The 18,570-nt window shown below is 41.2% G+C and overlaps 1 protein-coding gene across 1 annotated transcript in view; it reads left to right on the top strand.

Annotated features, from left to right (window-relative positions):
- col22a1 (collagen, type XXII, alpha 1) overlaps positions 1-18,570 on the top strand; it is a 60,264-nt gene that overhangs the window by 33,711 nt on the left and 7,983 nt on the right. The window contains exons 25-57 of the mRNA XM_084380029.1: positions 191-244; positions 355-408; positions 535-588; positions 1,479-1,532; positions 1,660-1,704; positions 1,803-1,865; positions 2,214-2,267; positions 2,455-2,496; positions 2,646-2,678; positions 3,562-3,615; positions 4,196-4,249; positions 4,329-4,382; positions 4,480-4,533; positions 4,666-4,719; positions 5,356-5,460; positions 7,376-7,420; positions 7,964-8,041; positions 8,139-8,174; positions 8,257-8,310; positions 9,174-9,218; positions 9,902-9,937; positions 10,394-10,507; positions 10,829-10,882; positions 11,170-11,223; positions 11,372-11,425; positions 11,582-11,635; positions 11,812-11,865; positions 11,980-12,033; positions 12,184-12,237; positions 12,329-12,373; positions 15,450-15,503; positions 16,352-16,405; positions 16,584-16,637. Of these exons, the coding sequence (XP_084236155.1) occupies positions 191-244; positions 355-408; positions 535-588; positions 1,479-1,532; positions 1,660-1,704; positions 1,803-1,865; positions 2,214-2,267; positions 2,455-2,496; positions 2,646-2,678; positions 3,562-3,615; positions 4,196-4,249; positions 4,329-4,382; positions 4,480-4,533; positions 4,666-4,719; positions 5,356-5,460; positions 7,376-7,420; positions 7,964-8,041; positions 8,139-8,174; positions 8,257-8,310; positions 9,174-9,218; positions 9,902-9,937; positions 10,394-10,507; positions 10,829-10,882; positions 11,170-11,223; positions 11,372-11,425; positions 11,582-11,635; positions 11,812-11,865; positions 11,980-12,033; positions 12,184-12,237; positions 12,329-12,373; positions 15,450-15,503; positions 16,352-16,405; positions 16,584-16,637 (1,821 nt within the window). The remainder of the gene's footprint in view (positions 1-190; positions 245-354; positions 409-534; positions 589-1,478; positions 1,533-1,659; positions 1,705-1,802; positions 1,866-2,213; positions 2,268-2,454; positions 2,497-2,645; positions 2,679-3,561; positions 3,616-4,195; positions 4,250-4,328; positions 4,383-4,479; positions 4,534-4,665; positions 4,720-5,355; positions 5,461-7,375; positions 7,421-7,963; positions 8,042-8,138; positions 8,175-8,256; positions 8,311-9,173; positions 9,219-9,901; positions 9,938-10,393; positions 10,508-10,828; positions 10,883-11,169; positions 11,224-11,371; positions 11,426-11,581; positions 11,636-11,811; positions 11,866-11,979; positions 12,034-12,183; positions 12,238-12,328; positions 12,374-15,449; positions 15,504-16,351; positions 16,406-16,583; positions 16,638-18,570) is intronic.

The raw sequence follows: 18,570 nt of genomic DNA, 5'->3' as shown, positions 1-18,570 counted from the left end.
AGGTCCAGATGGATGAAATTCTAGGTCTTAAACACATTCGGCAATAGAGTATTCAGCATATATGGCTAACTGGCGCAGTGTTTCTATTAATTCCATATACAAAACCCGCATTATATGAGTATAACCATGAAATGCTGATCAAGTTATCAGCATTTGATTGTTCTCACTGATGTTATTGTTTATTTTGCAGGGTCCTCAGGGTCCACCTGGGGCAGCAGGAAGCCAAGGACACACTGGACCTCCTGTAAGCGACAAGGCGTCATCATGACACATTAATCCTTATGATCATTTGTTTTGGCAAATAAATGTCTGTTACAGGATGAATGCTCACATACCTTTTGTTTCTCTATGAAGGGTCTGCCTGGTGAAATTGGATTTTCAGGCAAACCTGGCGAGTCTGGAAAGCCTGTGAGTTGGCCTTTTATTCTCAAATAAAAATACATTGTATTGTAAATGGTACTTTGAGTCATCGGTGTTCAACCTCGTCTCTGTTCATGTCACTAAATGTCAACCTTTTGTCATTTATCTTCAAAGGGTCTTCCTGGAAAAGATGGTCTGGACGGTCTTCCTGGAAATGACGGCGCGATGGTGAATGTGACCTTTAGAATGAATTTTCTTTTTTTCTTTGTTACTTGTTTTTCTTGTTTTTGCCTTCCATGCTCACAGTGAACAAATCTAGCAGGTCGAGTTTGAAGCTGCACCAGTCAATAATTTAATATGAACAGTGGCTGATATCATTTGTTGTAATATGAAAGGGTTCACTTATATTGACAAAACAACTGAGAGTTATCACCCAAATCAGCTTTTGTCTGTCTTATAGCTCATTGTTTTGATTTTCAGTCTGCAACTTTAGAGTTTTGGTTCCCGAGCTGCAGCAGGCAGCCAAACATTTGAAAACCTACCGTTTCTCTGTTTGATATATAAATCAAGTGAGACATAATAGTAGTTCAGTAGCATTTTAGGCTAAACAACAGTGCAGGAATGTAACTACGTTATTTATATTTACTCAAGTACTGTTATTATTTACAATTTTGAGTTATTTGTACCTGAGTATTTTGGAGGCAAATCCTGTACGTTTTACTCCACTACATATATGAGATAACTTAAGTCACCAGTTGTTTTGCAGATGCATGCTGCATCGGAGCCAAAGTAGTGTATCTTGAAAATAACTTTATTCTATAGGCAGTCAGAAGAAGAAGAAAAAAAAAAACAACCATTCTGATGATCCCAAAAATCCCTAGTGTACAGTTTGCACAGTACACACATGTAAATATATGTATATTTTCAAGAAGCTCCTCACTTTTTATTATTTTGCAGAAACATACCTTGTTTAAGACATTTGGCTCACACAATAAATTGACACTGAGCTGTATTGGTTTTACCGTTAAGCCTGCGACACACAGTATCCGGCAAATGTTTCTGGTAAATACAGTTCTTAGAAAGTATGACATCTAAATCGAAATCTGGTATCTCTGAAGGGACCCAGGGGAGAGCGCGGAGCAGATGGTTTTCCTGGCAAGTCTGGACCTAAGGTACTCTGTCTTAATCTTGCCCAGCAACACACTGGACACGACCGAAGACATATGCAGCTTATGAGATAGCAAGTGTATTTTCCATATGCAAATCTAACATTTGAACGGCCGTGCGTCTTCTCCCCAGGGTGATGACGGGCCTCCAGGACCAAGAGGACCTCCGGGGGAGAGAGTGAGTGAACAGCTGTTGACTCTTCTTTTTGGTTGGGAATATTTTGCAAGATAATGGAACATCATTTATAACGCCACATGTATGTTGCTGTTTGACAGGGAGAGGGTGGTTCTCCTGGACAGCCTGGTTCTGATGGAGCAAGAGGAGAAAGAGGTGTCCCGGTAGGTGTGATTGTGCTGCTCACAGCTTTTTATCGAGCATCACCAGGAGTTTGTTCATTTACAGCTATAAACCTGCATTTTGCAAAATGATTCCTGATTTAGTATTGAATTGTGTCATGTCTACAGCGGTGCATGGGGAGATGTTCCTGAATCCTAGTGAAATTACCTGTTCCTAATTTGGCTGGGTTGTCTCCAGGGACAACCTCAGGGGCCGCTGGGTCTCCCCACATGCCGCTTTGAGCACTTGACTTCCTTCTTCCAATTAAAAAAGTCTCTATTTGCCTGTTTTAAGGTGCATATTTCCTCTGTGAAATGTTTTAAATGTTGTTTTTGGCTTCTCTTTCATAGGGAGAAAGAGGACAGGATGGACCACTTGGGCTGAAAGGTGATAAGGGCGACAAGGTAAATAAGAAATAAGCATTCGTCAAGTATATTTAAATGCAGGAGCTGAATCCACGCTGCGTATCCGACAGTGCCACAGTAGTCACAGAGTCATCCTCTTGTGTCTCAGTAATGGCCACCCTGCAGTATTAGCTGTAATAAGGTCATTAGTATGCAGACAATGTGAACATATTGTCTCTCGCCTCAGGGTGAAACGGGTGCTCGGGGACTACCTGGCGCTCCAGGAGATGTAAGTAAAACTTCTGCTGTTTCTCGTGTTCATGTTAACATGGAGTTAAGTAACAGCCAGGCAATGTATGACATTACCATGATGGAAGAAGTGGAGCCGGTGATACTGTTTCACTGTGTTTTCTACTGTCTGGTTTTTATTCTTCACAGGTGGCAAATGTCATTCCTGAGCCTGGTGAACCTGTGAGTAGACTTCTGTTATTACACACACCAGACTGTGTTATACGATTTTTGGATGTTAAGATATAGCTATTTTTATTTATTTATTTATTTATTTTGATGATGATTCAAAGGTAGATATAGTGATGACCATAACTAAGTACATTTACTCAAACACTGTACTAAAGTACACATTTGAAGTAAATGCTGCATCAGAGCCAAAGTACAGTAGTACATTTTTAAATACATTTATTTCATCAGCAGTGGGATTTAAAAGAAACAAAACACCCATTTTGATAATCAGAAAAATGCTGAATATCACATCTGATAATCTGCCAGGATGGTAATCTGTTGACCCACAGTATACGGTATACACACATGTACATATATGTTTAATTTACTTTTACTTGTACTTTTGATATCAGATACTTTAAAGGTGCAATATGTAAGAATTGGCCACCTGTTGAATTCATTCTCAATCCAAAAAGGAGGTAGCATATCACCAGCATAACCGCTAACCACAGCTAACAGCAACTGCCATTAGCTACTTAGCTCAGTTAGCCGTGCAGCTAGTGGTACGGACTGGGAGCTTGGGAAGATTTGTGTTTTTTGACCGCTAACACCGGAGGTTTGGACTAGAACAAACCAGGGCTAGCTCGTTAGCATGCTAACTTCAGCAGAAATCTCTGCAGCACAGTACATAGACGTCTCTGACAAAACATCAACGCTGTTGTTTCACCAAAGTAATATTTTGAGTACTTTTTACAACAAAAGTTAGATATGTGTGTTTTTATATACAGTCCTGTACTGTATTGTATACAGAGCTGAAGAGCTGAACCTTCTTTTGTTCCTCACCTACTTCTGTTCTGTCAGAACTTCTCATTGTGTTGTCTGCTCACGTCTCTAGGGAAAACCTGGAGAGAAAGGAGAGAAAGGGGATCAAGGGAAGCCAGGAGAGATGGTGAGTGTCTCTCTCTTTGTTGTCTTCTTCCCCTTCACATGACCAAACTTCATCCGGCAATACGCAGAAGCTTCCACTAGATGTCAGTAGAGACTCAGTGTGGCAGCGCTGCTGTAACATGTGAACTCGGGGGACTATCTTTAATTGGCTGAGTAAATTAAACTGTGAGAGAGAGAGAGTATTACACTGGCCTGATTCTCTATCCATTTCAGTTTATACTACATTATAGTAGTTGGACCAGAATAGAATGAAGAATATATTAGTGTATTTAGGTTGAAGTTGGCCTGGAAGCAGCATTATGCACCATATTTAAAACCACACTTGCTAGCTAGCATGTATTTCCATTATCTTTGGCTTCCTCAAGCACCCTGTGAAGATGATTAACAACAGAACGTTGTAATAATTCTTCATGGATGGATGTTGCTAGTATCTATAGCTTTCATTGCACAAGCCTCATTAATTTCATATCTTCTATCTTTATGAGAAACATGACATCATAACTTGGACAAGATTATGTCTCTAATTGGCTTGTAGGCATACACTGTTAAAACTCATGTTATTTAATGTGTCTTCTCCGAAGGGTCAAAGAGGGTTACCTGGTGAGCAAGGCTTTAAGGGACCAGCTGGACCGATGGTAAGACACCTGTGATCCTGTCAGTGTGCTGCAGAGTGATTTAAAGTGGAAAAGGTCTAATTTGACATTTTAACTCCAGGGTCCAAAAGGTGACACTGGACCTACAGGAGAGACAGGACGTGTTGGAGACCCTGTAAGTTGTCTGATTTCACGAAATACACCTTTTTTTTTTACAAATGGGAGGATGTACTGTACAGTTCCAGCTGTAACGGCTGATGTGTTTCTCCCAGGGTCCACCTGGCATAGCTGGTCCTCCAGGTGCCCGTGGATTACCAGGGAACGTGGTAGGTCCTTTGTTACTCCTCAAATTAAATTAAGGTGCAAGTCATTGATATATCTGCATTTTCTGCAACAAGGTACAAACAATATCTCGTGACAATAAAGTACTTAACTCTTAAACGTTGTTTGTCTTATAGGGCATTCCAGGGATCATCGGGCCTCCTGGTCCAGCTGGACAGAGAGGAGACAAGGTCGGCCTATTTTTTAAAAAAAGTGTATGCTTGTCTGTGATTGGATGTTTCTTTGAAAGTATTGTGACAACATTCAGAACGGTTCTGGCAATGCAGATTCTGAATCACACTGCAGAGGAGAGAGTGACCTTGTACGTCCTCCATTATTGTTTCAGCAGTCTTTGAATTCATTTTGATCCTGCAGCAGCTACATGTGGCTGTGAAGTGTCTTTCTTCAGTGTCTCATGGCTTTTTCGTTGTCTTTATTTTCATTCTTTGTTTTTTTCGTATGTGGTTTTATTCAGAGGTCACTGCAGTGTCACACCTTGAATGTGTGATTTGTTCCCACCTTGTCTTTAACGTTCACTCACCTACTGTAAGTTAGGGTGACTACAGGCTGATAGTTTAGCATTTATTAACAGGACATGATGCATGTCAGTTGTCAGTGTGTGTGAGGCTGTGGTACTAATCACAGTGCAGTTATAAAAAAAAAATAATATTTTATTAATTACAAATAGTAATTTGCTATTAAAATAAGAAACCACACCCAGTGTAGAATTCTGAACAGTAATGGCTTCATGTTAAAGTATAAAGGCACCTGCTTGTTGTATCGTTGAGAGTCGACAAAGTTTTTCTTAATTGTGTTGTTTCTTTTAGGGCGAACCAGGTAAACCAGGACAAGCAGGTCCCACAGGCCAACCTGGAGAGCCCGGTGTAATTGGACCCCCTGGACCACCAGGGAAAGGGAAAGACGGGCAAAGTGTAAGACACATCTGCTTTCTGTCACACTATGTTTATCACTTAAATATACTTTACTTTACTTTTAAGTTTACCTCAGACATGTTGTAGATTTGCACAAATCTTAAGCCACAGAGTTTTTGAATGTATGTGTAAGTATCAGGGCATTTAAAGGGAAAAAGACAGACTGGGAAATATTCTTTTTTAATTACTTACATTTTTTCATATGTCATATATATGACCTTGTGATTTCTTGTCTTCACTGCTACCATCGGATTTAAAGGGTAGGTTCAGCATTTTCAACCAAGAAATAGTTTCATTAATGTTGTTTCCTGTTACTTGTGATGAGAAAGTCTCATATCATCTATTTCCACAATGTCTTCACTGAGTGAAATATTTAAGCTCCCTGTTTTTATAGCTGAAGAATTCCATCAAATACAACATAGTAAATGTCTTGTGCACACTTTTGCACTAAAGCTTAAAATAAAGTTATGTTTAATATTGAGTTTGTACTGTAAGGGCGTGTCCAGAATCTTCAATGTCACAAACATGGCTCTGTTTAATGGCTCTATTTTAACCTAGTTACATCACCATAGTTTGGAGCAGGTTATGTTTCTAGTTTTTACTGAAATCAGCTGAAAAGCACAAATCACAGTTCCTTTGTAAATATCGTCACTCTGTAATCAATAGTAATGAGCCATACCTGTTCTCGGCTGAGGGAATAGCCTTCTGTTTATACTTTAGCACTTTGGATTATGTAGTTACACTGCTGCTATATTACAGCTAAGAGAACACTGAAAAAAAGACCATTGGTTTTCATCACAGATAACATTCAATCAGTAAAATGATTTCACTTTAATTTGGCCAAAAACAAAATGATCCCCACATATCCTTTAATATGTGACAGTGCCAGACCCAAATGTAATTCTTGATTATAATCTTTGAATAAGCTGTTTCAAGTTTAAGAGTGCCGTTGTCACATTAGAGACACATACTGGCAATTTTACACAATTAGTGATATTCTGCTAGCGTTCCTGACTTATTTGCAGCATCGATGTTGCCTAAAGGTTTATTATTTTTTCATATTTTCCATCTGTAGTAGTAGTATTGTGCAGAAGAAGAGTGGAATGAAGCACCAAATGCTCCGTTGTATGGGAACGTTAGTTAAAGAAGAATGTCTGAAGCAAGTCGATAACCATCATTGTGATAGACGTTGGACGCTGGACGCTGGAGATTCAGGTTTTGTCGAGCTCACAACCTGGCTCTGTCAAACTTTTTTTTTGTCCCCTGTCCCCAGTCACATTTGCTTCATAATACAGGGCCCTGATCAGTGGAGTTTGAGCTATAAGACATGTCACTAGTAAACCTATTAAAAGTAAAGGTTCCATTAGGGTAGTGCTGTGCGTGATTGTAAGTCACAGGAAACAATATTTTGATAGTAGAAACGCATGTTCATCAGCTCACTCATTCTTTCTTATGGTAATAGAAACCTCATTTACGTGCAGTCTCTCGTCTTCCACGTGTGTTCTGCTTGTAAACGTCTCCCAGCCGGCGATACATGTTGAACCACAGCACAATATGACCGGCTGTATGGGGAGAAAACGAGCCTGAGTAGGCACATTTTGCGCTGCAGCTCAACATGTCTCTTCATCATTTTTCACCCCAGACATGTGGCCGTCCTGCTGACGAGGCGAACAGGAAAAACATTGTTAAGACATATCGCGTTAAAGCAACACGGCAGCACAACAGATTTGGCTCACAGCAGCTCTGCTTTTTTACAGCTGCCAGGTGCGGCCCTGAGGCCTCGCTGCAGATTTCGTGCATGAGGCATCGCAACACGTGCACGCTTTTAAACTCCAAGTGATTTATTCAAAAGAGGCTTAATTTTAGCGTTGGAGTCGCAAAATACACGTAATTGTTGTGATTTGTGATATTACAGGGAGATCCAGGACCACAGGGAATTCAAGGACCCCCAGGACTAAAGGTAATGTAATTTCAGAAGTTTCCAAGAAAGTCTGTGTGTGTGTGTTTGTGTGTGTGTGTGTGTGTGTGTGTGTGTGTGTGTATGTGTGGGCTTCATAGGTTGCCTGAGGTGGCTTTTTTTCATGCACAGGTGTTCTTTTGTTGATTTTTTTTGGCGCGGATAAGAAAAACAATTCATTTTTGTTGAAAGCAGCAAAAGCAATTTCTATGTCCACCGCACTGTGACCGTTGCTCTGATTATGAGCGTCCTTGCTGTGAAGAGCTTGATGTCGAGGGCACCGAATGGGAGAGGCTGGACAGGGGCATTTGCTGGATTTATGGTGTCAAATCGCTCACCCTCATCACCCATTCGTTTTCTCTTCTGAGTACCAAAATGTCAGCCGTAGATTGTTTTTTTTTTTGTCTCTTCGCAGATTAAAAACAGAGTGGTATTTTTGGGATCAGCAGGCATTGCTGATTGTAACAGTTTCTCTGCCAAACATTACGGCTGAGCTGACATTATCTGAGGTGCAGGATGGTGAAGTAAACTTTGTTTTCCTCACAGGGTCAACCCGGGTCACGAGGAGAACCAGGGTTACCAGGGGACAGGGGTCAAGCAGGAGAAGGCAAAGTGGGACAGATGGTATGAGCGTCGACGTCAGCCAGTGTTACATCTTCATCTTCCTCCAGTGCTTCTATGTTAACGCTTTTAAATGTGCAATGTTCCTTTTTTTTAATAGGGGACTCCGGGAAAGAATGGGGAACCTGGACCTGCGGTAATTATTTTCTTAAGATTGATATCGAGTTTGTTTATGTCTATAAAAATGTCTCCCTCTAATATCAGTTCATCTCTTCCAGGGCTTGAGGGGTCCGCCGGGAGTTGCTGGTCCTCAGGGCCCAGCAGGACATAATGTGAGCCCACAAGTGAAAACATGAGTGATTGGATTGGATGAATAAATAAATGTCCTAAAATAATAAAATAAATAAAGGTATTGAGACCCATTAAACCCAAAATGACCGCAACAGCCTATCACCTGTCTGGCTCCGATCTGCCTGCCTTGGTTAGAGTTCATAAACTGTCATAAAAAGTGACATCATGAGATGGAAACTTGTTTTATATTTTATGGTTGCATCATAAATTTTGTCTGTGTTCACTCTTGTGATTATTTCTTTAAGGTGAAATTTATGACACTTTGAACACTAATGTAGCAGCAAATAACTTTTTGCCATGTAAGGATATAGTGGAGCAACAGCATCCTGAACCGAGTACGAGGTCACGCTCCCTCTGTGTGCGTTGTTATCTGAGTTTCTCTGTTTATTGTTTTGGCAGCCGGTCCTCGTCTGTTTTATTATAGCTGATTATAGCTAAACACTAAAGTGTGGTTCTGAAAACATTTTAAGGGAGAAACAAGCAATATAGTGACAGAATTCTGATTCATATTGATCAGCACTGCCTGTGTTCGGTTTCAAAGCTGGACACAAAATGGCTGCCATCTGGTCATGAACTTCCCTTGTTTCAGTAAAAAGTACGTTAAAATGTGATTCTGAAAACATCCCAAGCGTGATATAGACGATGCAGTAACAGAATCTTGATTCACATTTAATCACCACTGTGTAGTTTGACAGTCTGATCTGAGCTCCGTCACCATGCGTATGTTCTGGTCTGAGAAGCTGCTGCTCTGGTGTCTAGTTAGCGAATGTTGTGGAATTTGCTTTTAATGTCTTTTAATTTTTTATCTGGTTTATTGATTCATTTGCCTTTGCTCCACATGCAGGGTTTACCAGGAAGACCCGGAGAGAAGGGATCACAAGGAGAGCCTGTAAGTACAGAAAATGTCAGGGAACGACCAGAGCTACCTGTGCTGTTGGTTTTAATTACTGATGACATACACAAAGTTAATTTACATACTATATTTCACAGTCAGATGTAAGGAGAGAATGCTCGTGCACTATTAAAGCACAAGTCTGTGTGTGTAATAAATATCAATAATCATACAGACTCAAATAACCTGCCTCATTAAATAGATTAAATAGATGATATTTACGCTCTTTGGTCAAACGTATGTAGACACTTACTCTCTTGGTCTGGGGTTGTTTATAATGATCTGGGTTACCTTCTTAGCGAGGTGTCCATAAAAAAACAGTTTTCCCAGTTTGGTGTAGCTGAACTTGGCTGGCCTGCACAGAGGTCTGACCTCAACCTCACCCGACACCTTTGGGATAAACTGGAACACCAAGTATGAGCCAGACCTCATCACTCATCACCAGTGTTAGACCCCACTAATGCTGCTGTGACTGAATGGGAGCAAATCCAGACAAGTGGAGGCTGATTAAGTAACGTCCACGGTGTCAGAACGAGATGAGTTACATAAAGGTGTTAACATGAAGAATGTACTAAATGCGTGAGGACATTTTTGGAACAGAACCCTCAGTTAGCTGCTGAATTAAAACCACTAATCTTGTGTTGGCTGATTGATTAACTCTTTCATTCGCTGTCTCTCAGGGGAAGGCTGCAGACCTGTCCGACCTGGATCTGAAGGTAAGGAGCTTCTCCACCAGTCTGCAATGAGAAATGTTCACACTTTGTATTAACCATCATTAACAAATTGTAAGTTAATAGTTAATTCAACTCTAGTTAATAGTTATTTCACTTTTAACAACCAATGAAATACTCTACAAACCATTTATCAAGCAGTCGTTAAGATTATAGACTATAATTGCCATCCAAATAATGGTTATAGATGAACTACACAGAATTTATTAACAATTTACACAGTATTATAAACATCAGTTTTAACCTTACAATAAACAATTGAATAATAAATGGTTTGTAATGTTTGTTAACACTGAAATAGCTGTTCAATAATGTTTCATTAACTATTAATGTAGCGTTTGTTAAATGATGGTTGATATAAAGTTTAACGGAAAAAAAACTTTATTGCATGGATCCTGAGACTGACCTCTTTATCACAAACATGTTTCTGCCACCTTCCAGAATGTTTGCTCAGACTGCCCTGCAGGTCCACCTGGACAACCCGGTCTCCCAGGAGTCCCAGGGGACAAAGGACACCAGGGGCCTCCAGGGAAAAATGGTGAAAATGGATACCAGGTACAGCAGGACACAGCTATTAATATTCAGCCATCGTAACCTCACTTCTCCTGTAATGAGAGGGCTATTATGATAACTCCGCTCTTCTTTAAAGCCGTATTATAAAGTGTGTGTCTCCACTGTATTAGCCCTAAGTGAGGCATGAGGTCCTCGCTGCACGTTTGTCATCATCCATCACAGTTGGTGTGACGGATGGAGAGCCTCTCCCTGCATCATTAGCTCGGCCTCCTCTGGGGGCAGCAGTGAACGATAAGGACCCAGTGACGCTGCTCTCTACTGTCCGCCTGGACAGAGACTGATGCTCTGCTGGTGTCATTACAGGGCCCGCCGGGAGCAGCTGGACCTCAAGGACCCCCTGGAGCTGACGGTGGAAAGGCAAGTCTACATACTAACTGTGCCCTTATGGCTCCCAAAGGGCATGATGCTAATTAATTGCTATTGTCAACCTTTTGCCTCACAAGGTTCAGTTAATTGGATAAAAGCACAACTCATAAAATGCAGAGTCATATTTCAGAGCGGTATCGCTGCTGCTTCATCCTCCTCTTTGGTAACATTTGGAACATTTTGAGGTTTTATTTTCTGTTGACAAACAGTTTCTCAGATGGATGCTTTCCTCTTGAGATTTGACGTTTCATATGATCTTTCTCTCGTTTTCACCACAGGGTATTAAAGGTGATCGAGGACCTGCTGGAGGCCCTGGAGACAAAGGAGACAAGGTATATTTGTCCCTTATGACTCATGAGTCTCGCCCTTATTTGTCGCTTCCCCTCCTTTCTTTTTGTGTTTAAACAAAGTTTCATTGCAATAGTTGTGTATAATAAAATGACATTATTAGAGTTTAATCACTTTCCTCTCTATAAACAGGGTCACCCTGGACCCCCTGGCCATCCAGGTACTCCTGGCTTGATGGGTGCACCTGTAAGTCACTATTCTGGGCTTATTTGTTCATTTTATGCTCTAAATTCTGTATTTAAACTCGGTGTAAACAGGACTTGTTTGTCTGGATTTTTTTATCTCACAGTCAGGCTTTCTATTTCTGTTGACCTCCACTGACACTGTCTCTTTCCTCTTCAGGGTAACGATGGACAGCCTGGTTCCGTCGGCCCCCCGGGGCCCCCTGGAGAAAAGGTCAGACTGCACTCCGCGTACTTTCCCCTCAGAAAACTTATTACCCATGTGTCATTATTGTACAAACCTCTTCCCTCTAGCATGTAGGTCAGCCAGCCTGTGTGGTAATAGTGGCCATTAATCATTTCTTTTCCTTTGGTGACGCTGACCTGTTTGTGTTTGTTTGTTTTCACCAGGGCAAAGAGGGTCTCAAAGGAATCCAGGGACCACCAGGTCTTCCTGGCATGATTGTAAGAAAAGCATTTTAATGTGTAATATCATGAATATACATACAGTCACTGCAGTGTGGTGTTGACAGTCTTTAGAGGAGCGGACACTAAATGATCACTTTCATTGATCTGCAGGGTCAGTCTGGAAAAATGGGAAAAGATGGCAGACCAGGTGAAACAGGAGAACCTGTAAGTCGATGGAGATGTTCACCTTGTCATTGATCCAAAGATTTTATAAGTTTTGAACAACAACAATAAGGCATTGACTGCTTTTAGAAAGAAATTATAAGACAATGTGACCAGACAATGATGATGTAACTGTGTCTGATTTTATTTCAGGGCAAGCAAGGTGAACCTGGACCACCAGGAAATCCCGGGCTTAGGGGACTCCCAGTAAGTGAGCACCAGTAAACTGATCTGATGACAGAAACTGGTGGTGCAAAGCTCTGTGACTCATTCACTTTTGTTTCTCTTTCCTGTACAGGGCTTTAAGGGCCACAGAGGAGAACCTGGAGCACCAGGACCTAAGGTGAGCACAAACAATGAACACAAACAATTTTTACAATATTTGTTCACATCCAAATAACTCAGTTTGGACAAAAGAAGACCCCACACGCTGCTCTCGCTCACCATTACCAGATTTATTACTAATTTGTAGTGTAAATAAATGTGGTAATCCCCAGCAAGACCAGAGTCGGGGATAAATCACAAACCATGCCCTGTTTGTTCTTTAGCACCATTTTCCTGCCTAATGAGCTGCAGCGTCTGTAGGGATTCCCAATTACTTCCTGTCTGGTAAATTGCTCACCTATTACTGTGATGAAATGTGGAGAAAACAGGGACATGTCACCGGCGGCCTAATAATGTTGAACTACAAATGAATTTCTGTACTACTTATTCTTGTTTTCCATGTGTTGTTGGACTCACAAAGGAAACTTCTTACCTTCTTATTTTGTTCAGGTATGTTATAACAATACATGTGTGCAGTTCATCCGTATCTGCAATGCCATGAATAAAAAAAGAACACTTGCCTTCGGATTTCAGAGGATAAGAAGCACCAACATGTCTCACTTTACTTTGACAAGGCCACTTGTCACATAAAAGCTTTCACATTTTGTGCCAGCAGTGTTCAATTCAAGTTCAGACCTTAAAATGGTTTAATCTGATGCTGTATAGGAAAGCAGAAAATCAACCCCTGTGAAGCTTTATATATATTTATATATATTCAGTGTCCAGGCATTACGTTCTATTTAATCGCGCATTTTCATTACAGCCTTGCACCTTAGTGATGTGCGTATAACCAGCCTCTCCTTCTATTAATTGACAACATGATAAAGATACAGCCCATCAGACAAATATGGAAGAACAATGTCTTGAGGTATCAGCATTTTTGGATTTGTAAATGGCTCCACAGTCATACACACTGCAGGAGTTCAGGGAATGGTGCAAAGCCACATTCAGATTTCGTCACACTGCACTGCCATGTTAATATGCATCATGCACTTTCTTCAGACACCTTCTCTGAGAGAGTCACTGCACCTGCTGCTTTGTCTCTCACACAGCACACACCCGCAGGAAAGGTTTCTGCCACAGTGCCATGACCAATAGCATGGCTCATTACAGACGGCTCTGACTGAGCCCCAGTGAGGCGCTGCCTGCACTGCCTCACCGACAGCAGACAACTTATTAGAGGAACTGTGGAGTGTTTCCATAGACACACCGACAATTACCCTGCACTGCTTATGATTTACTGTCACTAAATGTCAGTCATACGGAAATTATATTCACTATTATTCAGGAAATTGAAAGTTGATGCCGACAATAAGAAGTGCAGATTGAGCACAGAACCTCAGCACAATGCAGAAGTGTCATATCAATCCTTATAATTAACTCTGGATCTCGAGTCTGGTCTTTATTATGGAGCGCCAGAACTGACAAAAAGCAGTACAAGATTATCAGATGAGGCAAAAATATAACTAAATGAATTGTAATTAGCAAAACAATTAAACAAAGAAAAGAAATGCAAGCTTAACATTATTCTTGCAGGGATGTGATGATGAGATGGTGGTTTTGTGTAGGTCCAGGAAGGTTACACCCCGCTTTTCAGAAACCCCGCTGTTCCGATAATAGACTTCCATTCATCGTAATGGCGTGGTTTCCCATTTTTTCTAAAGACCCCGCTATTCCGAAAAGGCTATTGTGGAACCCCTAACCCTAACCATATTGGGAAGTAATTGGAACTTGAAAGTCGGATTCAGAACAGCGGTGTGGAGGGGGTTTGCAATGGAGGTGTTTCAGAACGTCAAGCTGTTCCCGTCCAGGAAATGTAGCTAGCTTATGCAGAAATGCTGCAGGCTAAACCTTTTCAGGAAGCTAGCTACAGCTAAGATTAATAAGACTACACCTGTGAAGGTAATCATCCATATGCTGCTGAGTGACACTGTGAAAACTCTTCTTACAGCAGCTAAAACAATTAAGCTAGCAAGCTAATGCCAAAAAAGTTAACTCGCTAGCACTAGCCATTCATAAACACCTCTGTCTCTAAAACATCGTCTTCCATTAGCCTAGAAAGTTGCTACTAGCTGATATTAGTTAACACTAAATTAAGTGAACACTTAATCTTTTGTTTATTTTACTTCCTGTTTTCGGGCCCTATGCTGTGTCAATACAGATTGTTGTACTGTGTTTTTAAAAACTCTTCATGTAAACCTGATTTCTTATTTTATCTTAAGAATCTGCACTTGCATAAAAGCTTCATATATTATATTTAGCAGCTTTCTAATCATACTAATACAATACAGCTAATAATATATTAAGTACAGTAGAGATAAGCGTTTAAGGACATTAACATAACATAACTTTAAAGCCACTATGTGTCATATTTTAATATTTTGTATGACACTGTACCTCAAAGTGTAATCAATATTGGTAACATCAAAAATATGTGTGCCACGTATGGAAAATTATGGGGGCGTTGGACCCACCTTCCTGGGAATAAGGAGAGTTGTCAAGATCAATGACCTACAGTATATTATTGTAAACGTATTCTTTTAAATAATATAGTAATATACATTTTAAAAAACCTACTTGTGCTAGTTATAGACACAAAATAACGTGTTTTTGAAGATTTGGTCCCCCCTTTAAAAGCCTCACAGTACACACAAGTGCTCGGTATGATTTGTCCTTGGAGCAGTCTCTGCTAGTGTGGGAGTAGTGGCTCACCTCCAGTAACTAGATACTTTGCAAAAGTTACCTTCAAACAAAAGATGTGTCTGACATTTTAATTTAATTCTACCAGTCAATGGAATAAAACACATTTGCACCTTTGGTGTCCCCTTCAGGATTCGCTCTTGAGAAAATGTCTGTTGTCCTCCCCAACAGCGAAATGAAATACATCACAGAATGATTAAATGTCATAAGCAGTAAAGTAGATGTCAACTTAGTAATAAAGTAGACTGGCCGAACTGGATCGAAACATTTTGCTATAATTATAAAACACTGTCACTGTGAGGGGAGACAATTTTCTCCTGGGCGATCAAGCAAACCTTACCTTAAATTAATCCTCGAAGTTTCTCTCATTTGATATTTTTTCATGTGTTAAACAGGGAGAAGATGGAAAGTCTGGATCAGCTGGGCGTGATGGCAAACCTGGGAAGGAGGTTTGTTACGTGATATTTTTACACAGTAACTTGCAATTTCTATTCTATACACACTGGAATTACAACAACCAGGAGGGGAAGATTGTTTCTCTCTGCGGTTCCCTCATCTGAGACAAAGAAATAAAGTCATATGAGAATACAGAAGAGAGCAATCATTTTTAAATTATGAAACATGAGAACAGTAGCTTCTTTTTATGCATTTTTATAAGCAATATACATGCCACCCACAGCAAATATCTGCCTTTCGTTTTATTCCCTACAACACAATCTTGGCTCCGTCTCCCAGTTCTGTAAAGGAGCCAATCCTGAGAATAATCATTATTGCTGTCTGGAACCAGCCTCCACTGATCGATCGAATCCAGATAATACTTCTAAGTTTAAAAAGTTTTTTGACCGAATACAAGATTTTCCAGCAGACCACAGAATCTTTAATCAAGTCTCTTTAACACAAGAGGCCCAGTACTGACGGTGTAAAAGTTTAAACTGCAGGAACTTCATATCTTATGACAGCGCACAAGTTTCATCCCATTTATCAACTGACAAACCTAAATCCCTCTCACATACACATTTAAAGGCCACAGCACTGTTATCCCCCCACTCGTCTCGTTGCAGGATGTAACACTTCACCCAAAACCCTTTTAGCTAACTCATCCTCCGGATGTGGGGCTTAGAGACAGAACGCTCTCCTGAAGTCAAAACATTTTTCCCTCCTACTCCCTCCACGAAAACTAGTCAGTGCTCAAGCCTGCAGTTTTCCCAGCGTGCCCTGAAGATGAGATATGATTAAGATCTTTTGTTTCCAGCATGTGTGAGACATAATAAAACTGCCTGTTTTTTTGTTTTCGCAGGGCTCTATGGGACCTCCAGGCCGAGAAGGGCTTAGCGGTCCAAGAGGAGAGCCGGTGAGTCATTTTCAATCACTCGCCAGGCTGTCTGACGCAAACAGAAGACAGACGCAGCACAGTGTCAAGCAGACTAATAGATATGGACAGCAAGTGGCACTCAAGTCGTTTCTCTTCCAGTCTTTGCCCATATATTTTCTCACTTTCTCTTTTTTTTTTTTCTTCTTTTGCATCCCAGGGCAAGCAAGGTGAACCCGGGCCATCAGGAAAAGCAGGTGTCCCTGGAAGTCCAGTGAGTCATGTAGTCCTACCTACATCACCTTAAAATTGGATTTGCAATAGGCGCTCGGGTGACTAACAGCGCAAAAGAAACACTTTACCTCGACACATCAATGAACACATTTAACTGAGAAGAGCTACTGTAATAGAATGAATAAAAGGCAGGGTGGGTAATTAGGGAAAAGTAGCATTTTCAGGGCTAATCGAGCGAGCAGTCACTGTACGTGGGATCTGAAGGCGAGAGGAGGAAGCACAGGATTTCTAGAAGAGATGAGCTGTCAGATTATGATGGAGGATCGGAGTAAATGTTGTCCTGACCGGGGTGGAAACATCGCTCTCCCCTGGGTGAGCCAGGATTGAAAGGAGTTGACCAGGCTGCTGCCAGCAGGAGAAAAGTGATTGCCAAGTAATATCAGAGCACGGGGAACAGGCTGGAGCGGACCGTCTCCGAGAGGCACGGGGCCTGTAATTCCCTCAGCAGGTTGTCGTGCCATGCAAAGGTTTTGAATTTCACAAGTGCATCCATAGACAAATACCCACGCAGAGTCCCCGGTGACAAAGGGCCTGAATCATCTGATGATGCAGAATGCAAATAAGGTCATGTGAGGATACGTGTGGGAAAAAAAAGCGCAGGCTCGTCAAGGTTGTCCTTGAGTTAGAGATGTGAATATCAAGCCGAGTGTGTAAGGATTGGTAGAAAAGATGAAGATGTAATTAAGAGGCCGCTTTACAACTGGCATTAACATAACTACACTTTAACTGAATAGATGGAAAAACACATCAAATCCAAATAACAGTGAAGATCTGATGAATGCCTCGTGTCTGAAACAGCAATGGAACAATGTCCTCTTTGTCTTCTGCGTGGTGCTGAGTGAACTCAAGCCCACCCTGAAATAATACGAGGTGCTGTTTGAAATTCAAGTCAAATCCATATTTATCAAAACAGACTGGTCAAGGTTTAATTGCATGTAAGGCAGTTCATTAAGTCACACAGGAAGTGTTTTCATCCCCATGACACTGTCTTCACCAGTGAGCTGAGCACGTTTCAGGGCTGTCCTGTCTAGACTAGTGGTTTAAGATTCATAAAACCTCATTACTGCATCTCCTGTTCAATTCCAATCAGGTACCTTGATAGCCTAAAAGTCTAATAAATCTCCTCAAGTGATGTCACAGTGCTGGTTGGGGCTGAAGACATGTTGTGTAAAATCTGGGGGTGTGGAGTCTCTGTAGCTGCTCCTCATCCCTGCCCTTCCACACCAGCTGCTGCCAGCATAACACAGGAGTATCTATGACCAAACTGTCTGTGGTAGAGTTGAATTGTGGGTAATGTGGGCACTAAGTTTTGAAAAAGAAGAAGAATTCAGGGAGTATAAAAAATATCTGAAATGAAATGCAATGATGAAACTGTCAAGTACAGAAGGGATGAGTCCCTGTCTGTACACAGGTGTTCTGACATGTGCTTTAGCCAAAAACAAACTAGGTGTGGTCATAGAGGCAGGCAGGTAGAACAACAGACACCCGACTTTATTCAAGATGAAGATTAAAGTCAGCAAAAGGCAGATGTCTGGGACAAGGAGTCCAGCAGAAGGAAACTCTTGTGTCTCTAATGATGACCCAGAATACCTGAAGAAGTGAAGTTCACTTGGTTTCAGTGGGTGTTTGACAGGGCTGTGGACCTTTCATATCAATCTAAGAACTGTCTATCATTTCCATGGTCCACATTTGAATGTACTGTAAGTGCAGTGGTCTGGCCCTGGTCTTGATCCTGTATCACCCTGCCTTAGTCTTGGTCTCAACCCCTGTCACAGTTGTGTTCTCAGTTTAGGACCTGATTAGTCTGCGATGGTTCAGGACTGCTCGACCTTAAAATCAGCAAGTGCTGTAGTGTCCCCTGAGGATGTCCTGGGCCCCGATGCACACTTTACATCTACTGTATGACGCTAATT

The sequence above is a fragment of the Pagrus pagrus genome (assembly GCF_965226575.1).
Source record: "Pagrus pagrus genome assembly, chromosome: 17".
Lineage (NCBI taxonomy): Eukaryota > Metazoa > Chordata > Actinopteri > Spariformes > Sparidae > Pagrus > Pagrus pagrus.
The sequence above is the reverse complement of the archived record's forward strand: the minus strand, read 5'-3'. Positions and strand labels throughout refer to the sequence as shown.